General features: G+C 30.3%; 2 protein-coding genes across 3 annotated transcripts; one reads left to right on the top strand and one right to left on the bottom strand.

Annotated features, from left to right (window-relative positions):
- Positions 1 to 846: 846 nt before the first annotated feature.
- On the bottom strand, positions 847 to 2,312 carry LOC123299950 (zinc finger protein 501-like). 2 transcript variants are annotated; one of them, XM_044882375.1, is made up of 2 exons: positions 1,377 to 2,312; positions 847 to 1,292 (listed from the first exon to the last, which is right to left on the bottom strand). In XM_044882375.1, exons 1-2 carry the CDS (start codon positions 2,277 to 2,279, stop codon positions 1,002 to 1,004), a joined length of 1,194 nt encoding a protein of 397 aa, XP_044738310.1. In that variant the 5' UTR covers positions 2,280 to 2,312; the 3' UTR covers positions 847 to 1,001. The 2 variants fall into 2 exon arrangements, with proteins under 2 accessions (XP_044738310.1, XP_044738309.1); XM_044882374.1 differs by having other exon boundaries at positions 847 to 2,312.
- Positions 2,313 to 4,034: 1,722 nt separating this feature from the next.
- On the top strand, positions 4,035 to 7,216 carry LOC123300599 (transmembrane protein 267). The gene is made up of 3 exons (XM_044883196.1): positions 4,035 to 4,142; positions 5,440 to 5,798; positions 7,042 to 7,216. Exons 1-2 carry the CDS (start codon positions 4,035 to 4,037, stop codon positions 5,791 to 5,793), a joined length of 462 nt encoding a protein of 153 aa, XP_044739131.1. The 3' UTR covers positions 5,794 to 5,798; positions 7,042 to 7,216.
- The last annotated feature ends 6,226 nt before the right edge of the window (positions 7,217 to 13,442 follow it).

Here is a 13,442-nt window from a genome sequence, read left to right as displayed (position 1 = left end):
TTCAAACAAAAAATGTGTAAAGATCACTCAAATAAAATGAAACTCATAATATATTTCATTAATATTTGTTGAAATTTAATAATGATACCATTTATAAAAGCGTTGTATCAAAGAGTATAAGATAGAGCAGAAGACTCCCATTACTGCAGGCAATGTTACAAAAAAGTACACGAGTTTCAACGCCTCTAGTGATTGTATCAAGTCAAAAACGCTCTTCACCTCCATAATTTAGTTTTAAAAAAATTCTGTTAGCAAGCGTAGTTTCGATTTACGGGCCTCTGGGTTATGGACCCAGCACTGCGCCACCCTGCTCTGTGTAATAATTTCGTAATAAAATGTACTGATTCTGTTGTAAATACAGATATATTAGTATTTACAAATACCGGATGACATTCGTGCTTGTATACGCGACCTTCTGCTCTATCTTAAAACTCTTTGCATAATATATAATCTAAGGAATTTCTTACAATTCAATAGAGTTAGAAGCCAGATAGTTAACAGAAAATATACTTCGTTTTGAATTTTTTCTAATGTTCGCTTGAGACTTCTATCTATTAAAAAGTTTGTTGATTTTTATAAACTCCCTATTTTCGAAGTTACTGAACAAGGACACTCATAAGTGTCCCCATATATTTTTACATAACTTTATTTATATTTCGTGAAGCATGCGGTAAACAAATCTGATTTTTTCTATTGATGCATTTAAGTATTATCTTTCGAATAAATAAATAAAAATATGGGGTCAAGTTTATTTACGAACGTTTTGTACTGTCCACGAACAAATCATCTGAACGTGGCATTAAAAATAATGATTTTTCTTGAGTATGCATCTGTTTATGTCTAACTAAATTGCTTCGGCGATTAAATGTTTTATTACAAACATTACAAGAAAATGGTTTTTCTCCAGTATGGATACGTATATGTGTAATTAAACCACTACTTTTTTTAAATGCTTTATTACAAACGTGACAAGAAAATGGTTTCTCGTCACGTAATTCGCATCAATCTGAACGTGGCATTAAAAATAATGATTTTTCTTGGGTATGCATCTGTTTATGCCTAACTAAATTGCTTCGCCGATTAAATGACTTGTTACAAACATCACAAGAAAACGGTTTCTCTCCAGTATGAATACGTTGATGTGTAACTAAGTCACTATTTTTTTTAAATGCTTTATTACAAACATGACAAGAAAATGGTTTTTCATGACCTTCTTCACTATGAAGACGTTTATGAGTCGTTAAATTACCATTTTTTTTAAATGCTTTGTGACATATATCACAAGAAAATGGTTTTTCTCCCGTATGAACCCATTTATGTTTACCTAATCTGGATGAATCACTAAATGCTTTATTACATATATTACAAGAATATGGTTTTTCTCCCGTATGAATTCTAGTATGTCTAACTAAATCATTTCGATCGGTAAATGCTTTACTACAAACATCACATAAAAATGGTTTTTCCCCGGTATGCATTCGTTTATGTCGAATTAAACTATTTCGATTCGAAATTACTTTATTACAAATATTACATGAAAATGGTTTTTCTCTGTGAATTCGTTTATGTTCAACTAAACTGGATTTATGGCTAAATGCTTTACTACAAATGTCACATAAAAATGGTTTTTCACCTTCGGGATGAGTCCGTTTATGGGTAACTAAACTAGGTCTATCACTAAATTCTTTGTTACAAATATTACAAATAAATGTTTTTGGTTCAATGTGAAGTTTTTTATGTCGATTTAGATGACTTCGATTTGTAAATGTTTTATTACAAATATCACAAATCGATGGTTCTTCTCCATGCTCAATCAATTTATGTTTAATTAAGCTCATTTGCTGATTAAATGTTTGATTACAAAAATAACACACATATATTCTTTCACCGGTATGTACCTGTAACGGTGGTTCTAAAACACTTTCATCTTTAATAATTAATTCTGGGTCTTTTTCACTACTATTCGATAGTATTTTTTCCATTGCAACACTACTACTATTGCTGTCGTCTTCGAGTTTAATACTTCCATCTACCATAGCACTGTTGCTGGATAGTATTCCATTCATGGTAACACTATTGTTATCTTCTAGGTCAATTATTTCATTTTTCACTCGTCCATCTTGGATTTTAACGGTGTCACTGTCTTCTAACATTTCGTCTTTAATAATAATCAATTTTGTATTTATGGGTTTTTCAACTTCAGTATTTTTCTTATCCATGAACAATTGTTTATTTATAGGGTTACTGTTGTTTATATCATGAAATGAATTATTTGCCATTTTTATTAACTTTTTTCAATGATTAGGATCAATTTCGCTTCTACCCTCCTTCTATGCCAATTCACAATAATGACTTTTTTCTTGAAGCAGAGTGCTGCGTCGACTCGCTACAATTTGTTGGTGTTATAAAGGTTCATCTACATATACCCAGAACGGTACGCTACGTATAAGTGACATCCGTAATGATTTGATGAATGTGTTTCTGGGTAACTTTACCCTAAGCAAACTAAGCTAGTTAATTAAGCATATTTATAGATATTAAGCTTTAAGAAACTAATAAGAGATTTACATTATCAAAGAAATTGATCAGAGTTCTTTGTCCAATTTGTATATCCTGTAATATATTAAATATACAGTGTGTCCCCCGATAGCATATTTATTTTGCATTTTAAGAAATAGTCATTCTTTATAAGAAGTTTTGCTTATTCTGAAAAGTATGTAGGAATATTTAAAACTTCTAAACAATAATGTACAGGGTAGCCAAAAGTTTGGAATAACTATTTTTATTTTTGGTAAACTACCCTTCTTTTTTTTAAGTTGGCGAAATGTTACTATTAAACGTTACTCACAATTAACAATTATGACTCTATACAAAATATCAAGAAGATCCGTGTACTTTAATTACAGCATCATTTTTTATTTGAACAAAAGCTCTAATTATAAAAAAACATAAGAAAGAAAATAATAAAATATCAATTAACATGTACTTTCCCAGAGTTTAATTTTTTGTGGACTAGTTTAGAAAATTAAAAAGAAAAGTTATTTTCTTAGGAATACATTCAATAAGAATGGAATTATCAAAGTTGGAAAGATCTTCTTGATATTTTGTATAGAGTCATAATTGTTAATTTCGAGTAACTTTTTTTAGTAACATTTTGTCAACTTTTAAAAACGACAAGTAGTTTACCCAAAAAAAAAATAGTAATAAAAAATTTTTGGCTACCCTATACATTATTTAGAAGTTTTAAATATTCCTACATACTTTTCATAATAAGTAAAACTTCTTATAAAGAATGACTTTTTTTCTTAAAATGCAAAATAAGAAAATTTACAAGTATAGTCCGGGGACACACTGTATATCAAGATATACTAATTTTGGTCCCAAGTTTGTAACGCTTAGAAATATTGATACAACAAACAAAATTTTAGCATAGGTGTTCATAAAATGACCTCAGTAGTCCAATTCCGTTTGTCCGTCTGTCCGCTCATCCGTCGTCACGATATCTCAAAAAAAGAACAGACATATCAAGCTGAAATTTTGTAGTGTATTCAGGGCATTAAAACTTTGGTGTCAATTTTCTCCTTAACTATAAAAGATAAGGAGCTCAAAATTTGCAGGTAGCTTCAACTACTGTTTTTGTGACACTAAACCCTCACCCCCCCCTACTAAAATAGAAAATTATCATTAGGCTGGTACACATTATAATGTGTCCACTGTCCCAGTTTTAATTAGTTGCAAGAACAAACCTCATAAATACGATAACCGCATGTACTATTTTGACATTCGTCAGTCAAGTTTAAACTTGACATTTAAATTTGATGTGTTCATTTTCAAAATAGAACGAAAATTTTTAAATAAAAATGATTCATTTTTTTACACATACTAATGGTATCATTGGAATATCCATATGTTTAGTGGCAATTATAGGCGATAAATTAACTAGTAAAATAGAAATATTTATTATAAGAGGTTTTTGTGATAATATAACACATATGGTAATCGCCGGTTTATCTTGGTTAATTGTTCTGCGGAACATGAAATACACACATTCCTTGCAATATTTTCAAGTCATTTTATGTGCATTAATTGGATCTTTCATAGATTTGGATCATTTTTTAGTTGCTAAAACAATATATTATCGAGTAAGTTTTAAAACATAAAAAATAAAGAGATAACCACTAGCTGTGAACTACCCGCTTCGCTAGGCAACTTCAATTTTAAATACAAAGATTATTGTTATAACCACTTCATATGCCGACACTTATCCTTCTTTTGTTCATGCAATATACTTGGGTTATAGTTTTGTAATGTACACGTCATGTTCTTTTATTTGACACCCCACTTGGGTATATTTGAAAATATTCGATTATTCGCCCCCCCTCCACTATCATGTCCCACCCCCTGAAGATTAAAAATAGATAAAAACAATCCTTGAAGCTGGTTGTATATTGTGTCAAAATTTAAATTTAATCGATGTAGAACTTTAAGTTTTTGAAGCACACCCTTTATGAACCCTTTACAGCACTTTTTCGCATTAAAAAGTTGCCTATGACAGAGACAGAGTTACTTTCACATTTATAATATAAGTAAGGATTATAGTATAGAATGTAGCGGTCTACTCTCCATAGGTTGTACCATGGAGGTTATAAAGAAAGAGAACGATCGCTATAGAAAATATTGTTCCCAAAATATGGACAAAATAAGTGAGGCGCTGGGATCGCTAAGTTGTCTCATTAAAAGCGGGCTGTTGTGCGCTTTTTTCAAATGATCTATCAACGTTTAATATACGTGTATATAATATCATTCAAAGGAAAAAGAAAAACAAATAATGAAATTATTATTATTATTATTATTTACTAATGAATAAATTATAAATTATCTATTCTACTTTATAAATTTATCTATACTACTTTATAAATTTGCATGGTACTAACTTCATCTACTTGTACTCATAAACAGCTAACTTCGCAGATATTACTTACCGACGACAGCGCGGCTGGTGGCTGAAAAATGAATTATAAATTCTACAAATTTTCAGGGACAAACGTAGCGATCGTTCTCTTTCTCTCTAATCTCCATGGGTTGTACGTTCGAAACGCCACAAAAATTTAGGTATTTGTCGAATGATAGATTTGAGAATTAAAATATTGAATAAATTGAAATTATGAAGCAAAGAATCCGTGTCCGTGCGTAAATGAAGTTTTTCTAAAAACAGAATATGCGCAATCAAATAAACGAATTTAGTTACAAAATATTTATGTTGGCAATAACAGAGAAATAAAATTGTTAATTTTGAAATTTTTCAATTCTTAGTAGTGTTTTGTTTTATTCGATTGCTAATTCTTAATCAGTGTTAGTTTTCTAAAAGTCTGCCTTTTGTTTATGGAAGTTTTGTAGCAAAATAAGTGTAAATAATAATTTTGTTATAATATTTTCTAGGAAATACAGAATAATATTAATCGTGGAATATTTCACATTACAACTATACCAATTGTAATCAGTGTTTTCATGCTATTGTATGCACAAAAATTTGTTTCTGATTGCATAAATATAGTTGCATGGATTATACTAACAGCATTTTTGAGTCATCATATACGAGATGCCACTCGACGTGGATTTTTAATGACGCCGTTTGGATCTACACCAAGAGTACCATATTTTTGCTACATATTTTTACTACTTATCTTACCATTTTTAATATCGTATGGCGAATATCTAACAACTCGACTTATTTCGAAAACGAAAACAGATAGACAAATCAATCAACCATTGCTTATGGATTTCGAAGTTTAATATAGGTAAGCAAATCACGTTTATTTTTAGATCATAAGGCCTTAATTGAGGGAAAATTTACGTGGTCAAGATGTCGAAGAATTCATGCTTTTTTACTCTTCGAAACAGGTGTGGCTTTCTCGGCTCTACCACGTTTTACTTCATGAACTAATTATGCCAGAACCTACTGTCGGAACAGAGTTGAAATAAAGTTATGGTTTTGTAAGATTAAAACATGGAAATTATCTACGTTTTCGAATTTTCAGCCAATCTAAAGTATTAATGCGGATATCGTGCTTTTACATTGAAATACTTTTTAGCCCATTTCTGGGGTAGGAGCGAAAAAATGTTTCACTTTCTTACGGTCTATTAGAGAGTTGTTAATTTTGATTCTAATTCATGAATGACTTTATACGAGGGTATAACGTAACAGTTTAGTAGCTAGGTGGAAAAGGGCTCCGGTGCATAGAGTAAAAAGCGGGCCTTTTTCCAAGTAGCTTAAACTTATATTGACCGATTGACACTCACATTTATAGATAGGGGTAAGAAAATAATATAGTAACTTGAATTTATTTCTAGAAGGATAAGTCTGTACACGGATAGAATGCGTTTAATGAAGGAAAATGGGAATAAATAAACAACGATGCACATGACAAAATTCCCTGTCAAATCCACAATCTTTTGCGCGTTTTAGTTTTTGAAAATTCGTCTATAACTTCACTCAAATACAAGTTTGAACCCGCCTTGTTTTCTACTGCAATTAATGATAAATGTTGGAGGCGATCTTGTCCAATGTTGTTTCTTAAATAATGTTTCATAATCTTCAGTTTACTAAAAGGTCTTTCTGCTGACGCGCAAATAGCCGGAATTGTGTGAAATGGTACTATGACACTGCACCACCTCGGGGTAAACTGGAAATGATGTATGATAAAAGCTATAACCAAAAATCGTGGCTGGGCTATATCTAAGATTTGCAAGCCCTTTTTTAGCAGGGAATCTGCGGTGTAGTAGAATTTTACTTCAATTTTTGTTTTTATTCCAATACCTACTTCAAAAGTTCACCAAATAGGGGAGTCGAATAAACTTTTTTCCGGTAGAAAATTAAAAAGGCTATTTTCTTATCAAATATGAGTCAATTTTTAAATAATCTCGATAATCTCTTTCCCCGAGCTTTATACTCATTTTTTTATTATGTTAAAATTATCCACCATTCCCCGATAATTGATCACGTTTGCTCTAATATTTTTCAACACTTATTTCTTTTTAAAGGGTAGCCTGTTCACATCAATAAGAAAACAATGTCAATGGAATTTATGCGTGAAACATTAAAACGAATCGTTGCAACAATTATTAATTCACTAGGATTTAATAAATCAAAAGACGATTGTTTAAATGTGCTCTCTGATATTTTACACAATTATTTAATGGGTATGGGTAAACGTTTAAAATTAAATGCGGAAAATTGTGGACGAACTCAACCAAATTTTTATGATTTAATATTTATTTTCCTTTATGACAATATGGATATTAATAGTTTATTAGAGTATATAAATTGTGTTCAAATACCTTTAAAAGATCCACCGTTACCAATTTTACCTGTACGGAGACTAAATCGTGATGTAATTCTTCCGAAAGCTGTTGTGTTACCTGCGTTGCCGAATACAGTTACTAAAGAAAGTAGTTCCACTTTCACAGGTAATAATCCAAATACAATTTTAATGTAGTTAAATTTGGTTAATTGTGAAATATTTTTTATGCTAACTTCTTTTTATTTTTTTACTTATGGTAAGGGAGCTTAAAAGGGGATTTGGGAAGTAATTATTAACTTTTACGAAGATATCCGAATTGGAAGATACCTTTTAAAAATTCTTTTAACCAAATTTGACTTTGTTTTTATCAAAAAAATAAATTTTTGTAATTAATGTTATCCCCATCTAAGTATGGCTTAATAGGGAATATTCATGAAATTTAAATTTGGTTCAAATATTTTTCTTCCGTAACTTTAATGACTGGACATTTCAACTGAACCATTATTTTAGTAATTAATATCTTTTTAATTATTTAAAATTAATTAATAAAAGCACAAATTCAGTGAGGGCATTTAAAAATTTCTAAAACGGAAATTCAAATTTTTATACGTACGTGACATCATAGTACTGGCTTGTCAAATTTGTTGACATACTGTATGATATTAATTACTTACATTTTATATGGTATTTCATTAAATTATACTATTCTACGGTTTTTTATTAGAAAACTTAATAATAACGAGTGTAAATTCTGTGTTATAAATTCATTTTTTTTAAGTGTAAATTATACATTGAACTGTCAAAATTTGACAGATCACGTACTTTTACGTCATCAACAGAGAGCGCCAAAAAACTGCGTTTAAATATCTCAAAATTATAATGTATTTTAAATATTTTTTTACACTTAAATACAGCATTTTTAAACAGTATTTATATTTTTTACTTTGTTATAACGGTGTAAACAATGAATTAAAAATATTAAAAAAATACATGAATATTCCCTAATCTTCAAAATTATTGGACCTATAAATTCATTTTCAGGACCATCTCAAGATCACAGAAAATCCTTTCCTGAAAATTTTAAACATCCAGAAATATTTAAAAACAAACCAACAATCCCAATTAAAATTGATTTACGTGCACATGAAATTCGAAAAAAAATATTAAAAACGAATATAGAAAATTATAAAAAATTAACTGAAAAACAAATGTATATATTACGTAAATGTATCGAATTAGAAAATCGTCAACGAAAAGTACAGTTCAATAGTTTATGCCATAAAAAAATGGCAAAAAATCTAGTTTGGAAATATGTTGATGATCAAACAAAAATTTCGAATTATTACCGTTTAAAAGCAAAAAAGAAATTATCAAGACAACAGAAAAAAGTATCGGAATCACATTTAAAGAATTTTGAATTATTAGCTTTTAACGATATTTTAATGCAAGACATTGATATCGGTTTATCGGTGACTGTTGAAACAAGCAAAACGACTGATACGAAACTACGAATTTTTAAACCTAATCAACGAAGACGAAAAATCATGAATACGAAAAGAGGTAAATTACAGTTGCATTTTGTATATCAAGCTTTCATTGTAGTAAACAGTTCGACATACAAATGAAATTTACAAAATTTATAAAACCTGCACTTGAAACATATCTAAGAACACTCTCCATTACCTTACCTTTTCCTTAGAGCATTGTCCAAACAACTGAAAATAACAATTGACTGAGTTAATTATTGAAACATTCTGTATGGACAATGTTTAGTTTCAGTGCTTGTATTATTATTTATTGAATAGTATTTTCTTTAAAAAATTGTTTCTCATTTTGGAAATTACATGCTTTGAAATGAATTTTTAACTAAAAAAAATAAATGTTCCCCCATAAATTGACCTCTTTAGCTTCTTTAACATTATCGGATGGACTTAGTTTCCTATGGAATCATTTTTAGTTTGGAGAAAATAGAAACTTAAATTTTGTACTAAATTTACACCTTTACGGGTAATAGTAATTATATACAAGAGGGATACCAACTAGTCCAAGGGGTCCTCTGTGTTCTGCTTGGGAACATCCTGTCAACAAAGGCGAGACGTCTCCGGGCAAAAGATGCTATTTTAAACAGATGAAGATTTCTGTAAAGGACAGACGCTACGTAAGGTTTCGAACCCAAACATTCTAAACCTGACGCCCTGCAATGCGTCAGATAACATTTATGGAGGTTTCACCATTCTCCAAATAGTTCCTACAAGTGGGATCATTCTCATCTGTGCTCTAGCGAGTTTCAGGCGGTCACAATCAAATGGACTACTTGTCGTTATACTCAGTTTGACCATTCTTTGATACTATAAAATACGGAGCATCTTGCTATGGGAATGGCAGATTCATGATAAAAAGGCGTTTGAGACGACCCTTCCTATGCGAACGAGTTCTCTGCATCATTCCCTTTAACGCCAGAGTAGTCCGATACTCAGATCAGTCTGATTATGTTATTCAATGCCAGGGGATTCAGTTCCTCGAAACATTCATAGAATATCTTCGATTGAAATCTTGATGCTACAAGGGCTCGGAATGCGGCCTAACTATCTAAGAATACTGAAACATTTCGTGTTACAGATGTGGGCACCTCTAAGCGTAGCGAAGATTTCTGATTCAAAAACCGCCGCATATTAACCAAGAGTAAGTAGTCGAGTCACCGAATTTTATAATTTTATAATTCGTTCTAAACTCCCCTTTGCTACTTATTTTCACGCAACGAAAATTTTATACAGATAGGTAACACATACACATCATTAAAAAGTTGTATAACGTTAGACCTCAAAACATAAAACTACCAAAAAGTGAATAACCACAACAACTTAAAACCAAAATTATTCAAAACCTAGGAGATAACTGAAAGAAATATATTCCCACAATTGATACAATAAATTTTTTATTTAAATTTTCTCAAATGATTGTTACAGTTGGCGATCCGTTAAATGGAAATTCAAAACCGAATTACAATCAAAATTCAAAATCAACACAAAATGGAAATTCGAAACCGAATTACAATCAAAATTCAAAATCAACACAAAATGAAAATTTCAAACCAAAATACAAAACCACAAATGAAAATACAAAATCAAACTGCTTTCAAAATGGAAGTTCACAATCAAAATTCGATCTAAACGGAAATCATCAAGGCGACTTCAATCAAAATGGGAAAGAATCAAACTGTGATAAAAAATGTTTACCATTAACAAGTAATTTTTTGTGTAAAAATATTGCCGTTAAAGAACGTCTATTTCGTGTAATGAGTGAAAATAATTTAGAAGTAACTGTAATACCCTCGCCCAAGTATTCTGATGCCGCATCTGGTAAGTAAATTTTTAACAATTTTTCCTGAGTATGATTTTTATATACGTAGTGTCCACCAAAAATTTAATGGATAAAATAATGGAAGATAAAAATCGATTTAAGTTTCTTTGTTAATTCATGAAAATTAAAAATATTAAAAAAAAAAAGGACATATTTGGTTTTACCTTGTAGCTCTCTGCAAAACTGAACAGATTTCAAGAAAACTGATTTTCTTGAAACAAAGACAGCAAAGCCAAAGACAATTCTTGAAACAAATTTTTGCATAACTAGATATTTGTAAAATTGTCTTAAGTCGATATACTTTAGTCTTCGTAAATCAACTTGCCGCCCTCCCCCTTGTGGTACCCTTCTCATAAAATTTGTCTTATCTCCTAATTTTTTTGTCTTTTTTTTTTTTTTTACTCTTCATAAATCAATTAGGTGCCTTTTGTGATGCCCTTCCCCTATAGATTTGTCTTTTTCTCTTTTGACCTTTCCCCGGGGCTCCTAAGCAGTTGCCTACTTCGTTGTTAATCCGTCACTGCTACTGTGAGCGGCAAATAACGCGTGTATTTTGTTTTAAAGTTATTAGGGATTTAAAACCGTCAGGTATTAGATACCTAGGCAATAAAGAAGCAAGGTTAAATTGAAGTAAATGTCAAGTAGTTTCTGTGTTTTCAATTTGATCAAACAGTGTTTCATTTTTTGGTAAACTAACATGTCTATGTGAATATTTGTAACTTTCAGTTAAAATTTTTTTAGACATAATTCAAACGTCAACTAATGTATCAAGCTCTGACAATGAGTATAAAGTTATTCGTTCTGGTCCAACATCAGTGACAATAAAACGACATAAGTCATTTTGTGGATCGATTGATAAAGAAAATATAGATTCAGATGATTTAGTATCGTCACCACCATTCAAGCGAACAAAAATTTAAAATTAATTTGATAAATATTTTCTAATTTTTCGCTTTAGATTTCTTCACAAACTTTAAAATAATTAAGGTACAATGTTTAAAATAATTTGTTACAGTATGGCCACATGTTAATTGGCCAAATTACGTAGTTATTACAAAAAATGGTCACGGATTGAAAGAATCCCAAACTAAAAAAAAATTGTTACAGACTAATTTTTTTAACTAAACATTTTCAAAGAGTTATTCTTCAAAATCATCATGTCATACGCTGTTGACGGCTCAAAACTTCGCCAAAGTACCGCAACCTTTCGAGAACGACAGAAATAAGTTGATTTTTTTTTAAATCGTCTTTTGAATACCTTACGTCGACCAGTGCTATGGCCATCATACTGTAACAAATGGTTTGAAATTTTGTATCAGTTTCTTCAAATCTATTTATTATTTTTATGTTTAGCCAGCTAATCAAAGTAATGGGTAAAAGTTGCACCTAAAAATAATTTCTTCTTAAAGTGTTTCATCTGGTCATTATAATATACTATGAAAACAGGGTAAATTATATTTTGTTATTTTTAAAAATAATTTTTCATGTTTATGAAATTAATACTTTTAAGTATGCAAATATAGAGATACATAATTATCAAATATCTCTGAGCTAAGTGATATTAAACAATATACATTGTTATGTATACTGGCCGGTTAAGAAAATAGGACGATATTATTTACCAGTACAATAGTTATTATTTCATTTACAAAACATGTACAGTGAAACCTGGTTAAGAGGTTTATTATAGAGGTATTCCACTTACCCAGTGTCTCAGATAACCAGGTGTGTTCTCACATCGATTATATTTTTTTTGCAATATCTGTCGATTAAAACCGGTTCTACCCTTTCTGAAATCAATTCAAACTTGAGATAGACGCTAAATTTTTGGCACTCTATTGCGACCAAAGCTCTTTGTTTTGAGAACGGAAAATAGGCTTACGATTGAGGGCGCGATACTGGCTAACACCTATGCAATTTTCAGCCTTGCTAAAACGATTCACTAAAAATACGGTTGTTAAAAACCGTCCTATTATATCCGGTTCACATTAAAATCGCATATTATTCGGATCAGGAATTTTATCATAAGCAACTGGATTTAGATAACTATGTAACATCATTAAATAATCGCATAAAAAGATAGTTTAGAATCTCATTTAATGTTTTTTCAATGTTATACCAGGTGTTTCATTTTAAACCATTCAGCTAAAAACTACAAAGCTGTTTTGGAAAAATGACTCGAGTAAAACCTCGAGTAGTTGTTCTACTTGAAGGAGGGCATTTTTTAGGAAGGCACAGACCCAGTTACAAAATGTAACTGCTTTTGTCTATATAATATTAATCACTTTTTGAATATTCACAACACATGAGTCACACATTACTGTCTCGTGACTAGACCCTAATTGCAATCTCTTTATTATTTTCTTTATAATTTTGCCCGATGTAATACAAAAAATAAAAACCGGAATATCACATATTTTTGTTCGCTCATATGGAAAAATGATCGATCGGAGCAGAAATTCCAAACAGAAGAGAAGAGACAATGTATTCGAGTCTAAAAATGGAATTCAGTCGGCATCTAGCATGTAAGATGCCACCCTCCGATTAAAACAAGTTATACTTGAATCTTTTTTTCCAAAAACCTTCCGTTGAAAAAATTTTCAGCTGTATTGTTTAAAAAATGATACATCTGGTATATTTATAACATATATTTAGTTCGATATTTAATCTTAATAAGTATATCCTGTTTATTTAAAATTTAATAAAAAAAGTAAGATTTTCTTATTTATAGAATACTTATTTCAAGTACGCAGTTATAATCATATTGGAATGATTTTCTAA

Source organism: Chrysoperla carnea, chromosome 5 (genome assembly GCF_905475395.1).
Source record: "Chrysoperla carnea chromosome 5, inChrCarn1.1, whole genome shotgun sequence".
NCBI lineage: Eukaryota > Metazoa > Arthropoda > Insecta > Neuroptera > Chrysopidae > Chrysoperla > Chrysoperla carnea.
The sequence above is the reverse complement of the archived record's forward strand: the minus strand, read 5'-3'. Positions and strand labels throughout refer to the sequence as shown.